The sequence below is a fragment of the Carassius auratus genome, chromosome 1, assembly GCF_003368295.1.
Source record: "Carassius auratus strain Wakin chromosome 1, ASM336829v1, whole genome shotgun sequence".
Lineage (NCBI taxonomy): Eukaryota > Metazoa > Chordata > Actinopteri > Cypriniformes > Cyprinidae > Carassius > Carassius auratus.
In genome coordinates this window covers 29,210,569-29,227,856 of record NC_039243.1, presented here as the reverse complement: position 1 = coordinate 29,227,856, position 17,288 = coordinate 29,210,569, and the positions used below count along the sequence as shown (strand labels likewise).

The 17,288-nt window shown below is 34.2% G+C and overlaps 3 protein-coding genes across 3 annotated transcripts in view; 1 reads left to right on the top strand and 2 right to left on the bottom strand.

The window, feature by feature from the left end:
* Positions 1–757: 757 nt before the first annotated feature.
* On the bottom strand, positions 758–5,345 carry LOC113106511 (exosome complex component RRP45-like). The gene is made up of 12 exons (XM_026268506.1): positions 5,185–5,345; positions 4,971–5,065; positions 4,729–4,848; positions 4,522–4,624; positions 3,606–3,743; positions 3,401–3,483; positions 2,764–2,896; positions 2,581–2,669; positions 1,606–1,752; positions 1,282–1,400; positions 1,001–1,064; positions 758–892 (listed from the first exon to the last, which is right to left on the bottom strand). The coding sequence occupies exons 1-12, from the start codon at positions 5,248–5,250 to the stop codon at positions 862–864; spliced, it is 1,188 nt and encodes a 395-aa protein (XP_026124291.1). The 5' UTR covers positions 5,251–5,345; the 3' UTR covers positions 758–861.
* Positions 5,346–7,878: 2,533 nt separating this feature from the next.
* Positions 7,879–9,774, top strand: LOC113108241 (paired mesoderm homeobox protein 2B-like). The gene is made up of 3 exons (XM_026271185.1): positions 7,879–7,957; positions 8,906–9,093; positions 9,271–9,774. The coding sequence occupies exons 1-3, from the start codon at positions 7,879–7,881 to the stop codon at positions 9,550–9,552; spliced, it is 549 nt and encodes a 182-aa protein (XP_026126970.1). The 3' UTR covers positions 9,553–9,774.
* Positions 9,775–9,896: 122 nt separating this feature from the next.
* LOC113108172 (LIM and calponin homology domains-containing protein 1-like) overlaps positions 9,897–17,288 on the bottom strand; it is a 9,568-nt gene continuing 2,176 nt past the window's right edge. The window contains exons 2-9 of the mRNA XM_026271063.1: positions 16,135–16,231; positions 15,878–16,070; positions 15,363–15,457; positions 14,395–14,503; positions 14,093–14,179; positions 12,945–13,053; positions 12,764–12,866; positions 9,897–12,048 (exon numbers count right to left, since the gene is read on the bottom strand). Coding sequence (XP_026126848.1) covers positions 12,023–12,048; positions 12,764–12,866; positions 12,945–13,053; positions 14,093–14,179; positions 14,395–14,503; positions 15,363–15,457; positions 15,878–16,070; positions 16,135–16,231 — 819 coding nt within the window. The 3' untranslated portion in view covers positions 9,897–12,022. The remainder of the gene's footprint in view (positions 12,049–12,763; positions 12,867–12,944; positions 13,054–14,092; positions 14,180–14,394; positions 14,504–15,362; positions 15,458–15,877; positions 16,071–16,134; positions 16,232–17,288) is intronic.

Genomic DNA, 17,288 nt, shown 5'->3' with positions numbered 1-17,288 from the left:
GAAACTCTCCAGAAGGGTTAATATCATATATTAATAATATCATATATCGTTTCTCTCTTCTGTCGGGAAAGCGCCGCTGATGCCTGTGGCGTGCGTCATGATCTCACGCATGCGTAGTAACTTGGTAAAACTATGCTTGCAAGTACACAAGATATTGATAGACTTTGTAAGTAGGTAGGACAATACTGCAGGCAGTATACTCTTCGAGACAGATTTTAGGTTGGTTAGCGCGTGGTGTTTATAAATCCAAAGTCGCGGATTCGATCCCTGTACCTGACTCACACATAAATGTAGTGCAGTTCTGTTCAATTACATGGTCAGAAGCTTTAATTACCTGTTTAAAGCACTAAGCAATTTCTGAGGAACACTTGATATTTGAAATCACTCAAACAAACACCCATATCTTGATAGCTCCACCATCAAATTCAAGAACATGGCGATAGGCTAGAAGTGTGTTTTGGTATTCTGTGATTCAGAGAAATCACTTACTGCACCTTTAAATTCCTTCACATTTACTATTGCAGTCTAAAATTGCATGCACTCCAGTAGGAACTTTTTTAATTAAGTGATTACTTTGCAACCATAAAAAAAAAAAAAAAAAAAAAGAGTAAGTTCTGTATAGTGCAAATGTGTGTATTATGAATGTAATCTGGATGCACTACATTCGCCATGTCATAGGGTTATTATATATATTAAGGAATTATGCAATTTCGGATGCAGCATATAACTTTTCTTTAGTAAGTCGAAACACAAAGAATTCCATATTTTCACGTTTCATTTTATTGTACAAAAAAAGAACAAATAGTGTCCAGTGGAATCAGAGTCTGATATGATCGTCTCTATCCTCTGCAGCACCAAAGTTCATTTTTCTCCAGAAGTATTTGTGGATTTCCTTAAAAAAAGGATTATATTTGGTTATATCACATTGCGTAATGAATTATATGGGTATGTTGCACTTTTATGAGTGAGATAAGGGGACAGATTTAATGAAATTACTCACTGAGCTTCTTCATGAAGAATGACAACTTCCTCCTCTTCACTGTCTGAGATTAACATCACTTCATCTGTAACACACATACACACACACATATGGTCCCCACAATGTCAAAAATTTCAGGTTATACTATTCTTAACATGTAGTCCCTACAACATACAGAATATATGGAGCACACACACATCAATTTTTTGGCAGACAATTCCTTCTCAGACAGAATAAATATATATATATGAAGTGTGTCTACAATTACTCTACAGCACAAAAACACACGTCTGACACAGTACCTGTTTTTCTGTCCTCTGTCTGAGATTCATCCTCTTCATCTTCTTCCAGTGCCCATGAGTTCACGATGCCTTCACCTATCTGTGCAGTTCCCATGCCAACAAGAACAGGAGAAGGAACACTAGCTTTGGGGTCAAGGAGTAATACTCAGGTAAAATAATTTATCTGGCACAGCAATATATAGACAATATCCCTTTAAAATGTCACTCATCTTCACTGAGACCTCACTCTACTTCTGCATTTCTAAACAAGATATTAAAACATTCTCAATCAACAGGAGTTTTTCTAAAACTATCTTTAAAGAATCTGTCTGGGCCAGTAGATACGCTTCTGTGGTAGTTTCTGTGCTGTTCACAATGTCATTGGCAGTCTCTTTGACATCTGTCATCTCCACAGGGACTTCATCTCTCTTGAGGGTTGTGATCCGCTCTTTGGGCATGGACTCAGCAAAGCCAAACTTTCCACCCTCCTTTCTAAAAGAACAATCATACATACATATCTGTTATAAAGTAAATAAATAAATAAATGAATATATAAATGTTTATTTTTTTAATTGCTTTATATTTGCTGTAAGACAGAAAGAGTGATAGAAGGACTTTTAAATTTAAATAAAAGCCTTTAAATTTAAGATCAAATTCTAACATCTAAATTAAAAAAAAAAAAAAAAAAACATTAAATGGTTACAAACAACATTAAACATTAAAAACAGACATTAAAGGGGTCATATGACGTTGCTAAAAAGAACATTATTTTGTGTATTTGGTGTAATGCAATGTGTTTATGCAGTTAAAGGTTTATAAATAAATGCATTATTTTCCATGTACTGTACATTATTGTTATTCCTCTATGACTCGCCTTTCTGAAACGCATTGATTTTTACAAAGCTCATCGATCTCAAAAGCAAGGTGTGCTCTGATTGGCCATCTATCGAGTGTGTTGCCAAAACTTGCGTTTATTTCAACGAAACACACAGCCACAGCGTCTCCACGACATGGTAGCGACAGTACAACAGCGATAGTCAAAGTTACACCTTCTTTCTTTCTTTGTTTGAACATTTGGGTGGTGTTATGCAAATCTTCCCACATAGTGATGTAGAGATGTGGGGGCGTGTCTAAACAAGCCGTTTTAGGAGGGCTTGGATGAGTCTTAACGTTTATAAAGAATATCTCTTTGGGTTTGAGACTTTAGTTTTTGCAACTTTATAGATCTTCTTTATACACCAAGAGCTTGTAACACTCCAAAGAGAAAGGAAAACTTGAAATCACATCATATGACCCATTTAAACTACACACACATCAAACCTGATTTTTCTGTCATTCTCTAAGGCCTTGTTGATGAGCTCTGTAATTTCAGAAACTTTTACACTTGCTATTTTACTGCATCTTAAAACCTGAAAGAAAACAAAATGTTTATGATAAATCGATTAAATGAACTAAAAACAAATAAAACTGGACTAAAAATGTATAACTAACACATTCTCTTACCTGGTCTTTGAGAAGCATGATTCCTCCACTAGACTGAATGGAGCAGATCTCTCGATGTTTGTTCATGGCTATCACCAACAATCCATCCTTCACTCGCTCTTCTCGTTCACAAGGGTCCACAAGCAAATAAGATCTTCGGAAGAAATAACAAGTAAACAAAGAATGTAGAAAAATCATTTCTTATGTCAACTGAAAACAAAAAACAGCAAGAACATAACAAAAAGGCAAAACAAGTTCAAAATAAAACTCAGTACATAGTAGCAGTATTTGCTACAAGTCAAGTCACCTTTATTTATAAAGCGCTTTATACAATAAAGATTTTTCAAAGTATCTCCTCAGTATTGAACAAGGAAGTAACGCAAACAATGATGAAACAATGATTCATTGAATTCTGCTGAAAAGAAACTCTAAAAAGACAGAAATAGCTTCAGTCAGTTCAGTAGAATAATAGAAGTTAAATATAGTGATAAGTGTCATTATTCAGCGAGAGTCTGTCAATGTCACAAAATGTGTCAATTATGAAAAGCAAAACTAACTAAACAAACTCAAATGCATTGTGTTTTTCCATTTGCATGCAGAACAAGATCAGTAAAATTTGTGTTGCTGTAAGAGATTGTGTGCATGTGATGTTTCTCACCCCTGCAGGAAGAAAGCAAAGCTGACACATATAGGCATGTGATAAATGCTCAGTGGAATAGGATCTCTCTCCTCTGGACTGAACTGATCAAAAAAAGAAAAGAAAAGAATTGTGACATAAATAACTAATGCAAAATAAAATCCACCTTCTAATCACATATATATATAAACAGCCTAGGCAACGTTTCTGCAGTTTCATGACTCACCACAGTGACATCTCGTCCCTGAATAGCAACATCTGGCCGCCTAAAATGTGAGAGTGCAGATATAGCAGCAATGCTGGCTGCATCCATCAAGTTTCCATCATGATTTAACACATGGACATCAACCCGTATCTGCCAAACCTGTCATTCACAGAGATACAGGGAGTGAAGGGACACTTTATGTGGAACATGGGACAAATGAGTTGCTCTGGTTTTTAGTATGAGAAAAAATTATATCACTGTTCAAAAGTTATTGTTTTTTGTTTGTTTTTTAAATAAAGTAAACACTGTATATTGTGAAATATTATTACACTTTAAAATAACTTAATATTCTTTCAAATATAATTTTAGTGTTCCTGTAGCTCAATTGGTAGATCAAGCGCAAGGTTGGGGGTTTGATTCCCTGGGAACACATGATAGGTAAAAATTGATAGCCTGAATGCACTGTTAGTTGCTTTGGATAAAAGCGTCTGTTAAATGAATACATTTAAATGAATAAAATTAATAAATGTAAAATATAATGATCCTTCAGAAATCATTCTGATATGCTGATTTGGTGCTCAAGAAACACTTTTGTTTAATATCAGTGTTGAAAACAGTTCTGCTGCTTAAATATTTTTTGGGAAAACTAATATATATATATATATATATATATATATATATATATATATATATATATATATATATTTAATTATTTTACATTCTTTTTTTCAGGATTCTTTAATGAAATAAAAGTTATGTTTTTATTTGAAATAGATTTTTCTGTAACCATCTTAAATCTTTACGGTAACTTTTGTTACATTTAATGCATCCTCAAAATAAGTATTAATTCCATTACAAAAATCATACTGATCCAAGCTTTCCAACTGTAGAGCATGTTATATACTGTATGTTATCACATGACAAGTGTGCATATAACCTTTTCTCCAGAAACTACACAGAGAGACTCTGTGTCTATGCATTTGGAGTTCCTCAGACATCTCTCCAGCTGTCTGTTTAACGTCACCAACAACTCTGACTGTCTACAGAACACACAATGAGAAACACACAGGGATTAGGACTGAAGAAACCACACACACACACAAGAGAGAATAATTTGCAAGACTGTGTGTAGATAAATGTGAACCTGTTTGGCTCAAAGGCTGGTGATGCCATGGGAGACAATTCCAAATTAAAAAACATGATGCCTTCTGTGGGACGTGAATCTTTTGGAGGCACCAACTCACAAGATACCTGACAGAACACCCTGGGAAGAAAAAGAAGTGATACGAATGGGTTTTCAGCGGAAGTACACAAACAAAGCATGCAACTGATTATTTGTTTTGACTTTGAACTCATTGGTTTAGAGAAGCAATTATAAACGGATACCTTGTTTTTCCAAGTTCCACGCTACAGCAGCCATAATCAGATCCAAAAGAGATTTTAATATTCCGGTAATCGTATGTCTCTCTCCCGTCTAAGCGCTACAGAACACAGAAATATGATTAAGACAGAGATGTGGTTTGCAGAATAACAATGATCAAAATGTATGTAATCCTAATGATATCGCATGTTAAACATAAATTCAACATTGTGAAATTACTTTTTTCTGCTCTATAGCTTTTAGAAGAAAAAGCCTCTCGCAGTTTGACAGCGGAGTATCCCTCATGTTGACAGCTTGAATATATCACAAAACAGCTCGGTTTATCACTGCATCCTCTCGCACGTTTCATTCAGCGTAGAACCGCGCGCGATGTTATGACGTAGGTGGCGCGCGGTATTTGCGTATGCGCTGAGCGGTAAGCATTTGATAAACAGTATAGAAAAAAAAAATTGGTAAACAGTAGGTCATATTCTTTGAAATTTCATGTTCCACCAAAGAACAACAACAACAACAACAATAATAATAATAATGCAAGTTAAATACATTACGGTATATATAAATATATAATTCAGTATTGAAAATTAGATGTAGAAAGAATATGCTTCTCAAATTTCAAGGTTTAAAAATATATATAAATAAAGTTTGTTTTTTGCTAAACATATTTTTACTAATAATGTTAGACTATTATATTGCTAAAATAAAAATCAGACATAATTTACGTTTTTCAGAAATAATTTTGTTGAATTTGTATTATATATTTCAAATAGGCTATCTTAATTTAGGCTATATATGTGAGAAACTCGCTTATTCTGAATTCTTGAGTTTGTGCATGTCATTGTGCCTGAGTTAATTAGCCTACTGATTTATTACTTTATAGTTAGATAGCTTTAGCCTAGAAATCCAGCTGTGAAATACAGAATTGCAGCCTTAAGATTTTAATCTTGCATAAAAAAAAATATTACAAAACGAGCCTAAAGACAGGTAAACATTGAGATAATCACTTCGTTGTAAGAAAAAAAACTGAAATTTAAGTGTGCCAGCCATTTCTGCTGAAATAAAAAGAGCTGAATTAGAATTTAGTTATCTTCACTCCTGGATGAAATGTCATCAAAAGTTATCAGATAGGTTATATGCTTACAATTTAACAGTAGGCTATTCAATAATCAAATGTATTTTAGAAATTAGGAGGTTTTTTTGTGGATTAGCTATACCAGTGCATTATATTTGGTTTTGCATGAGTCAGAATCTCAACTGATGCAAATGTTAAACTACATGCCACTCAAATGCAGATGTTAAAGCTACTGTGTGTGTGTGTGTGTGTGTGTGTGTGTGTGTATTTCAAAAGTAAATACAGATTTTAAATGTAACTTTATTTTATTACTGATACAATACACATTACTATTAATTCACAGTAAAATTATATTTTTGGGACCTCGTGGTTTTGACTTTGCTTAGGGCACGTGAAATGGTAAAATCGCAATTTCACGAGAAAAAAAAATAAGATTTATTTGTCTATTTTACCTCAAACCGTTGTCGATTGATTTCTATGCATAAAAACATAGTATGATTAAGATTTTTGGACAAAGCTATCTTTAGTCAGTTCAAGCTGGATTGTCCGTCTACCATTGATCTGTTAATGAGATGAAACTTTTTCAGACAGTCTGGGTCATTTTGGCAACTCAGCATTGGGTCAGACTGTGAAAATAGATTTATTAAGCTAATTCAGCGTTTATTAAAAATTAATACTGGTTTATGACTCACTCTCCTTTTCAGTGCAACAATTCGGATAGTTTGATGGATCATAATCTCATGCAATCTGTAACAAAATAATGTGATTTATTATGTGATATTATTGGGAAGCTATTGTTAAGCTCGAACGCGCCTGTGGCAAATTCACATGTACGCAGATGTCCCTTTTAAAAGCGCTGTGGTGGCACCAGCCGAACACGACTAATCCTAACAGTCTTGTGGATATTGTTCAGCTGGTGCTCTTGTGTGGGACTGTTGCTCTCATAATGTTATGATGGATGGGCTGCACACTCGCCAGTGCTTTGAGCGGCTCAACGTGATACTCGCTTGTTGAACACAAAGACGCGTGGATATTTGCATAAAAAAAACCCACTCTATCATCTCTTGTCTCTCCTTTCCACCTACATACACATTTACACCACACACAATAACTCTTTGATTATAGTTCATGTCAAATGTCATGCAAGGGAAAAACTAAATAAGAATAAATAAATGCGAGAAAGCCTATAAACAAAACTGCTTAAAATAAATACGATACTGATTAAATACCGATTACGTCATAAAACCACGATAATTAGGTTACAAGAAACAACGTTCAGAAAAGTGTGAATCCCTGCTTATACCAGGCTTGTATATTTCCAGTTTATTCGACTTTAATTAAAACTATAATATTCATTCATAAATGATGAACGTTTTATGCCCTAATTAGCCAATTTTTTATATTATATGCCATTATGAGAAATATCAATATTAATGCATAATGTATTTAATATGTAATTATCTTCTGGAATTCTAGCTTATTGTAATTCTATTAACCATTAATGTGTGTAGCCTAATATAAACTATATAAATGCCCCATTAAACAGCCTAAAAACCGAATATAAAATTTTAGATTATGAAAAAAATGTACAAATGAATGAATATGTGATTTGTGGAAGTTTGTAGAGATTTCTAAAACAAAAAATAGGTATAGGCTGCAATCATTTTGCTTCTGGCTGATCTGATGCAGGTGGAGGCAGAGATGATGGAGAGACATGTCAAAAGCATAATAGAATGAGAGCCACCGCCTCGTGTCAGTGAACGACTTAATCAGCTGAACTTCAGGGCTAATAAAAGCCACGGAGCCCTCGCATAAGAACAGTTCCGAGGACTGCACCAATAGTGATGGAGTTCAGTTACCTGCCTTCCTCTGCATACGAGTCTGGGATGGACACTGGCCGCTCCACAGAGTTCAGCTCCTGCAGTCAGCCCTTCAGCTTTCAATACAACAGGTGCAATTTAGGAAACACGACCAGTTGCCATTTCATTGCGCCTGGTTCACATCAACCCTCACACTACATAACAGGTTAGTCCTTGATTATTGATATCAAAATATATCAAATTAATTAAGGATGTAATTGTTTGCATTTGGCTACGATTTTTTAACTTGAAACATGACAGCTACAACCTTTTCACTACAGAAAAAAATCTAATCCTTTTTTTTTCTTTCATATTTGTCTCATGTTCAAAAGCTTTGGGTAGTTTGTTTTTTAATTGATTATTATTAGCTATTTTTAAAGATATTAATATTTTTATTCAGCAAGGATGCATTAAATTGATCAAATGTAAGTTAAGAGTTTACATTTTGAAAACAATAAATAAATTAATGCTGTTTTTTAAAATTCTTATTCATCAAATAACGTTTTTATTTTTAAAAAGCACGATTTATTTATAAATAAAAACAAGTTTTTAACATTTATTTATTTTAATTTCATATTAAAATAATTTCTGAAGTGTCATGGGACACCCGTGACTTTTACAGTTACTGATTTTGTTATTTTATTAAAATGCAAATATATTAAGCGGGATAGAAATATATCTATATTATATATATTACAATAGTTATTAGGCTATGTAAAACTAGGTAAAAGCCACTTCAACTTCAGCGTCTTGTATGTATATTGTAGGCTATATTCCAGATAACCGTATTAGAATGATTTCTGAAGGAGCATGTGACACTGAAGAATGAAGTAACGACTCTTTGTCATCACAGGAATATTTTTATTTATTTTAAATAAAACATTTCAAAACCTTACCTTACTAAAACTTTAGCATGTTGTAGAGTATACAGATGCTCCAATTATTTATTGTAAAACACAATATATATATATATATTAAATTGTGTTCAAATAAAATGTCATTCAATTTCCAGTTCACCACAAACTTCTGGCTTATGAACGAGGCGTCCAGGAGAGACGCAAACAAAGGCGCGTGCGCACCATCTTCACGAGCGCGCAGCTGAAAGCGCTCGAGCGCGTGTTCTCACAGATGCATTATCCAGACATCTACACGCGAGAGGAGCTCGCACAGGAGATCCACCTAACGGAAGCTCGAGTTCAGGTACCTGAGCTTCTGCACTCATCATTCTTCTTAAAAGACCTCAACATTAGCAGCAAGCAAATGAAAGAAAGCATGAATACTTAATAAATAATTACATTGTTAATATCACGTAAACTGGTTTTTGTTAGGTCAGTTGTTTATGTGTATTTATTCATTATTTTATTCTGTTCTATTCAGGTATGGTTCCAGAACAGACGCGCTAAATTTCGCAAACAGGAGCGTTCATCTCTATTGATTGAGTCATCTTCTAAAGCAAACAGTTCACCTTCCCACTACAGCTCCAAAACGATGACAGTCCCTGACCCAGACAGCACACAACCCACCCTTACCCCAAACCCGGACCACAAACAGGACAACAGCAGTCTCCGAGAGGACCAGGCTCCATACGAACTGACCTTGTTCACACAGAGGTCAAGAGGTCACCAAACTCACTGTGCAACAACCGCCTGCATGTGTTGAAAGAGTTCAAACCCTCAGAACCCACTGCATAGATCTCTATAGTGCCATTCATTTACCTCATTTATGTCATTTATCTTTTAGAACCTCATGCAAAAAAGTTTGTATATATAATTGGAGAGATACTAGATTTATATCTTTTTTATTGATTTGATTAAAATGGAAATAAATGAAGCTGGATAGAAAAAAAAGTGTCATGTAATCAGCTAACAGTGTAATCGTGTACTGCTTTTTTCTGGAAGAGATACATACAGCTAAATATTAAGATTTACAGTACAAACACTGCACACATGAATATATACAACCATATTGCACTCACAAACACAAGCATGTGGGTCAAATGCAAGTGCATTTAAAATAGTTTATTACAGTTTATTAAAAACATACACTTGCTATAAAAGCCATTGCATTTCAGCGTCTTGTAGGTTGTCTTATATCGCTCATTTTTAAAATAAATACAGAATATGAAAGTATTTGTCACACACATCTCACTCATCCTTGGCTACTCTTTCCAGTAATTATTGCCTTACTTCTGGGTCAGTTCATATTCTAACATTGCCACTAAAATAAAACAAACGATATACAAGCAACAGTCAAAACCCCCCGGATCTAAAATGACAATGCCTTTAAATCTCAAATATTAACAGAAAGCATAAACAGAAGTTAAAAAGCAGCTGCTAATTGCAATCTGTCCTTGTAGTTTGATATTTTGGTGAGATTTGGATTGAAATCCTTTCCAGTTGATTTAGATAAATATAGATATTTAATAATTGTACATGTCTAAATGCACATGAGTGAAGAACTTACAGAGGGTGTGAGTTTCATTATTAAATATCTTGCTCGCACATTCATGGTGTTCGAATAAAGTACAAGGGTAAAAGCAGAGTGCTCAGTGCATATGCATAATACTCTCACCAATACACATTGGTAACTTGAAGCTTTGGATGCAAGGGTGGCTGACATAGACATTATCTAGGAGCGCATTTCTAAGGCACAACATTGCAGAAGAGAGAAAGGCAACAGAACACATTAAACCGTTGGTAACGGAATAATTTCAAAAGCTAAAAGAAAAGGATTACACTTTACATTACAGTGTTTATTACATAATATACTTCTGATTATGTGGAGCTTCTTTGCAGTTAATGTTATTAATTTATTAGCTTGTAATGTACGTGTAACATGGACATTGTAATGTAAAGTTTCAGAGATCATGCAATCTCACCACTCAACTGCAGAGCAAAAACGTAAATATTAATAACAAAGTTTGAAAAAGAATGAAATGGAAATGTAAGATCTACCTTAAGCAGCATGCTGTTTCCATGGTTTTAAACAATACTGCACAAATAAAGTATCAAACCCTCACTGATCAAACAGGATAATGGAGGAACAGAACTTGTCAATCAAAACCACTCCAAGTAAATAAAAGTGATGGACAATCTTTTCTGTATTCACTTCGTGTTGTCTGTTAAGGCTTCAGGACAAATCATCTATAGGCCTAAAAGTCGCACAACATCATGCTTTCGTCTGTTAGTGCCGAGCATATAAGAACAATGTGAGATACCTGCAAGACCTTTACAAAAACTGACATTATTAATCACTCATAAAATAATAGATGCACATGTTCTTGAATGAAAACTGGATGCTTGTGCTACCTCATGTTCCACAACAGACATGGATTCAGTCTCACTCTACATTACAGTGCCCATGTTACAATGCATTTACATAAGAAAGTACTTGAACAACATGTAGTCAATAGTAGTTCAAGTTTAGAATTCCATGTCAGTGCTGTTAGGCCAAAAACATCCTCTAAACAAGTGCACAAAGGCAGATGTTTCTGTCTACGCAGTAGTAGTGTGCATACTAAAGTATGGTGTCACTTTCACACTTATAAAGGCATCCAAAAATCTCACTGGCTAAAACATCTAATAAAATGAAATATCTGCAACAGTTTTTGCAATTTCTGCAATCTTGGTTTTAGATTTTTATAAACATTTATGCACTCTCTAAATTAGTACTTTTAAGGTACATATTAGTACCCTGAATTGTATATATTAGTAGCTTTTGGCTACCTAAATATTATTTGAGTTAATGGCACAGGTATTTATCTCGATCACCACCTTTAGTACGGAGGTTGGATAGTGCACATTAATGCAAGAAAGCACATCTTTATTTGCGTGAAGCATTTTCAGGCCTTATCGCTATTGAAATGTGTGTAACATGGCCACTGTGAGGTAAAGTGCTACCAGTACTTCTTATTGTCACAGTATGAACAGACTGCTGTAATCGCTGTAATATTCTTTACCGTGTAAGCAAGAAGGTGCAAAAACAGTCAAATAGTCCAGAAGGAAAAGCCATCATTTGTGTGCTTGATTGTGCTGTAAGGAAAACTGTTGGAAACATTGAATAAACATTTTTGTTGTTGGTTATGTTCCAGGGATGGTTTAAGATTTCAGTTGTGAGATGTGCAGAGGCATCACAATGTTGTTGGCTGGCCAGCAGCTGCAAGGAAGGAGCACATTAAAACTGTGTTGAAAATAGTTACCAGAAAGGGTACCAGAAAATCATATCATCACATTTGTAAAAAATTATGATAAATTTTGACTTTACTAAAAAATATTTTATTACTCCTAAAATTGTATTTGTTTTTTACTGCTAAAAATAAATAACAAACAGTGGACCACCAATGTAACAGTGTCGATGAAGAGCTTGATATGAATTATGATAAGAAATATCAATGCAAATATCCCTCGAATGCACTATTTCTATTGTTCTTCTCTTCTAATGAAACTGTAATTTTGTCAAATTATGTACAAAGTGCATATATCAAATATTATTGAATTGTAATTATAAAATAAATTGTAATAATTACTTGTGTGAATTTAAGATCAATAAAATGCTGGCTATAAAAGCAAGATGTTTCGAAACACAGTACATAACTTGAAATGTGGTAGAAATTGACAGAAATGTACACATTTTTTATATTAATTTATTAAACTAGTGAAGTCTTTAAATAGTTTATTTTCTAGAGTCAACAGGGCATATAGCCAAAGAAAGTTGTTAATAATTAAAAACTAATGTCATTAAAACACAGATTTTAAACACAGGTTTTTTTTCTGTTCATCTTACAAACCCCAATAAATAAAAGAGGGGAATTATAATAACCTGCACATTTAGGATCATGTTAAAGATACAATTAAAACTCATTAAGACTCACCCCTTGATTTTATGTAGCATTCTTGACAATTAAGAAGTCCATTTCGAATTCTGACATCAGTTCCAGCACTTGAGTCGCCCAGTAACCCTTTACATATGCCACACTAGAACACATCAGATATTCATATAAGAGGAGGTAGATATTACCCACATATAGAGAGAGGAACACAAATGAGCATTACCTTAAAACACTGAATATGGAAGTACAACCCCAAGCTTTCAATGATCATGGCTGCTCCTTTACCCAACGGATGTGCACAACTGGAGCAAAGCTTCTTTCCACTGACTGACCTGCAGAGGGCGCCATACAAAGACATATATTCATGTCTAATGAAAACTATAACAGCTAGCCTTCTTGTCTTGTCAAGTCTTGGAAGAGCAACAATAATGTGTAATATTTGTAGGATTACAAATTGTATAAAATAGGTCATAATGCGTTCTTTAAGTCTGAGACCAACATTATTATATATTTTATGCATATGTTTTATTTTTAATACACGTGTCTTTAAACTAGACCTTAAAGTGGTAACAAATGCAAAAATGTAATACATGCACGCAATATAAATAAACGAGACTGTGGGAGCATTTAGCATGATTATGTAACTCCTGAAATGAAAGCAATGATTATGGCTTCTAATCTTGGTGGCACAACTATTTTGCATTTCAAATGAATACATTAAAGGAACAGTTCATCCAAAAATGTAAATTTGAAAATGCAAAATTCACTCACTCTAGAGCCATCCAAAATGGTAGATGAGTTTGTTTCTTCATCAGAACCGATTTGGAGAAATGTAGCGTTACATCGCTTGCTCACCAATGGATGCTCTGCAGTCTGCAGTAAATGGGTGCCGTCAGAGTTAGAGTCCAAACAGCTGATAAAAACTTCACAAGATGTTTACTGACGGACTGGAGTGGTGTGGATAGCTTGTGGATTATTGTGCTGTTTTTATCAGCTGTTTGGACTCTCATTCTGACGGCACCCATTCACTGCAGAGCATCCATTGCTGAGCAAGTTATGTAATGCTACATTTTTCCAAATCTGCTCTGATGAAGAAACAAACTCATCTATATCTTGGATAGTCTGAGGGTGAGTACATTTTCAGCTCATTTTCATATTTGGGTGAACTATTCCTTTAAGCTGATACTTTTGCATTTAAAGTAGATGCAATAAATCTTCTAGGTCAGTTCGACAGCATGACACCACAGTCACTGTGTCTGAGTGAAGCACACAAATGCTTTCAAAGCCTATTACTGAAATGGCTCCACACACACACACACACACACACATGTCTCCATGTGATTGAGTATGTGTTGGAGCGAAGGCTCATACCTGCTGGGTGATGGAGGTGGTGTGTCTTGTGAAGGTGTGGGTGATTTTGATGGGTGTGTCCCTAAAACATTTTCACACGACCCAGTCCTGCCAAGCAGCCACACACACATACACACAAGCACAGAGACACACAACTGTGAAAGCAAGTCATATTCAGAAATGTTCCATGTGCCAGAAAAAAAATAAACCTCATACTGATCTGATCTTTAAAACATCCTCCAGCCATAGCAAAGCCAAGCAGCATTTTGGCACGCATGTGTGTATTGAAGCCAGCATGCAATCCCACAGACACATCCACGTACCTCCTCATCTTTGTGGTCTGGCTCTGGGGTGGACTCTGTTTACGATCCAGTGAAGCAGTTTTCTTCAAATCCTCTTGCCTTTCTTTAGTCTTATTGCTCCAAGAGCCATCTGTAATAACACACATAGAAATCATGCATGTCTGCTAATTCACTGTTTTAATTGGAGTATCCAGTATGTTTTCTATATATGCAAACATTATTGTGGCAGATGAGTAAAGCATTAAAATACATGTTCTTGCATTTGCTTTTTTAAGGTTTACTATGGTTATTTTAAATGTAAAAGATTTTTTAAATTATTGTTTCAAGTTTCTAAAATATTTGTATAAGAAGTTTGTAAAAGCCATTTTTCCTCCAAATCAAGGTCAAGCATGGCGTAAACAACAGGAAGAATTTGTGAAAAGGATCCTTTTAGATGTTTATCTGTGCAATATTAATGTCATTCATTTTTGTTTTGAAACGATATATATATATTTTTTATGAAAGCTAAAAAAAAACTTTTAAAATACATGACTCATAAATACAAAATTAATTTAACAAATAATAAAATTAAATATAAATAACTAAATAACTATTGTTATGATTATTTAGAATATCATGAATTCTTATTATAACCAAATATAAATCTAATAATTATTAAATGTCATATTTTAAATATTAGCTTTAAAAATATTTAAAATGTTGGTAGAAGACTGGTTATTTCTAAAACCTCTCATCCTCCAAATCAAAGTCATAATATTTAATTAATATTATATTAATTAATAATAACAAAATTAATAAAAAATATTATAAAATATTATAATTTCACCTTGAAAATTATGTTTGAAAACATTTCTGAAAATAAGATTTATGTTATATACACTTGTGAATTCAAGGCACAAATAGAGTTAGTTTTTGTTGATGTTGCACGTGTGGCTTTCCTTGACATTGTTTAAGAGCTCCATGGTCCAGATGAAGTGTGTGTGTCTTACCCTGTATAAACTGCAGTTGTGGTGTAGCTGTTTGGCTCTCCTGAGGCTCAGTTCTCTGACCGTTCTGCTGAGCTGCTGTGTTTACTTGATCAGGGCTAAAAAATAAAGGTTAAATTAACACTGAAACATCCTTTCAGAAAAGTCAAGGCTTAAATCTTTATTTTTCTGTTACACTTTTTCCTTTGACAGGTTTCCTATGACAAAGTCAGCTTTTTATAGCCCAAAGACTCTAAATAAAATTAAGGTGGATGTTAAAATTAGATTTTTTTTGTAGGTTCTGTGTTATTATGGCAATAAACCATATATACATTTACATTTATGCATTTAGCAGACGCTAAAAGAGACTTAAAGTGTATTCAGGCTATACATTATTTTACCACTATGTGTGTTCCCTGGGAATCGAACCCTCAACCTTTTTCGGTGCTAAAACAATGCTCTACCACTGAGCCACAGGAAGGATCACCAGAATCAGAACCATTCTGCTGGAAAAGGAATATTATTTGTATGTGTTCCACCTGTGTCTGTTACTCTGGTCCGCCTGCTTCTCCAGCACTTCCTGTTTCCTTTCCCAGTCAGCCAAAGAGAGGACAATGGTGTCACATGGGGCCGAGGGCTGGTGGGGGGCGGAGCTTCTGTCACCATACTGGATGATAAACCTGATGTGTGAGGGGTCAGTGGGGTCACGGTTTCCTCCAGTATCTGTCTTTCCTTTAAATGAAGAACTAATTAGTGTTTATTAAGGACCAATGTCATGTGAAACAACTGGAAAGACGCACCTCTTCATGGTGTCTCCTCTCCTCCTCTTCCACTTCTCTCTGCGCTTTCTCCCACTCCTCCTTCAGCTTCTCCTGCTCTCGCTGATATTTCTCCTGCAGAAAAAGAGGGATTTACTTCAATCTTTGACCTCTGTCAACATTTATTCAACCTCATGTTGTTTCAGCTTTCGTTCTTCTGTGGAACACAAAAGGAGAAAGTCTGAAAAATGTGCTGGCTGCTGTTTTCCCCACACAATAACAGTGAATATGAATCATGTTATTTTTATGCTATGCGTTGTTTATGTCACATGGAGGAACTCTAAGAAGACTTCTTGATATTTATCTTTTTTTTTCACTGTGTATGTTCATGGAAACATTCTGGATAATAATTTGTACTTTATTATTCTTGTATATTTTTTAATTGATGGTTACAACTACTTGATATTTTCAGGAGCATACCTCTTTTTTTACTAAAAAGAAAAATGTAGAAGCTAAGTTTGATATTTTTGTATATACTATTGTGAAAAATATTATGAAACATACTTAAAATATCCATTTTCCATTTTCCAAAATTTTTTTCAAAATTTTCAGTATCATTACTTCAGTCTTCAGTGTCACATGATCTTTCAGAAATCTTTCTAATATACGGATTTGCTGCTCAAAAATAATTTCTTATTTTAACAATGTTAAAAAACTAAAAGTGAACATGATAAAATTTTTCAGGATTCGTTGATGAATATAAAGCACAGAACAACATTTATTTGAAATAATATTTTTTTTTTAATAATGTAAAGTCTTTACTGTCACTTTTGATTAATTTAATCTATCCTTGCTAAATAAGTATTAATGTCTTTATTTAAAAAAATCTTCTTACTTTTTAAACGGTAGTGTATGAAACCAAAAAAAATAAAATAAAAATAAAATGCACATGTGCTTTTGTGACCTTTATGAAAATTGAAAGAGTCAATGCTTCATTGTAACTGCATGGACAAAACTAATCAACACATTCTTCAAAAATTCCTCCTTTTATATTCCACAGAAGAAAGAAGTCATACAAGTTTGGTTCTAGTTACCCACAAGTCAACAAACAGTGTGATAGATTTGAGAGAAAGTGAAGGGCAGACAGGAACAGATGGGAAACAGCTAACCAGAACACAACAACAGAAGAAGT

Bases quoted from the DNA above. Each gene is read 5' to 3' on its own strand.
- LOC113108241 (XM_026271185.1), top strand. From the start codon at position 7,879: ATGGAGTTCAGTTACCTGCCTTCCTCTGCATACGAGTCTGGGATGGAC. The intron at 7,958-8,905 runs GTCAGCCCTTCA...TTCAATTTCCAG, and splicing joins CACAGAGTTCAGCTCCTGCA to TTCACCACAAACTTCTGGCT. The intron at 9,094-9,270 runs GTACCTGAGCTT...TGTTCTATTCAG, and splicing joins TAACGGAAGCTCGAGTTCAG to GTATGGTTCCAGAACAGACG.
- LOC113106511 (XM_026268506.1), bottom strand. From the start codon at position 5,250: ATGAGGGATACTCCGCTGTCAAACTGCGAGAGGCTTTTTCTTCTAAAA. The intron at 4,849-4,970 runs GTATCCGTTTAT...TTTTCTTCCCAG, and splicing joins GTGGAACTTGGAAAAACAAG to GGTGTTCTGTCAGGTATCTT. The intron at 893-1,000 runs GTGAGTAATTTC...CCTTTTTTTAAG, and splicing joins ATTCTTCATGAAGAAGCTCA to GAAATCCACAAATACTTCTG.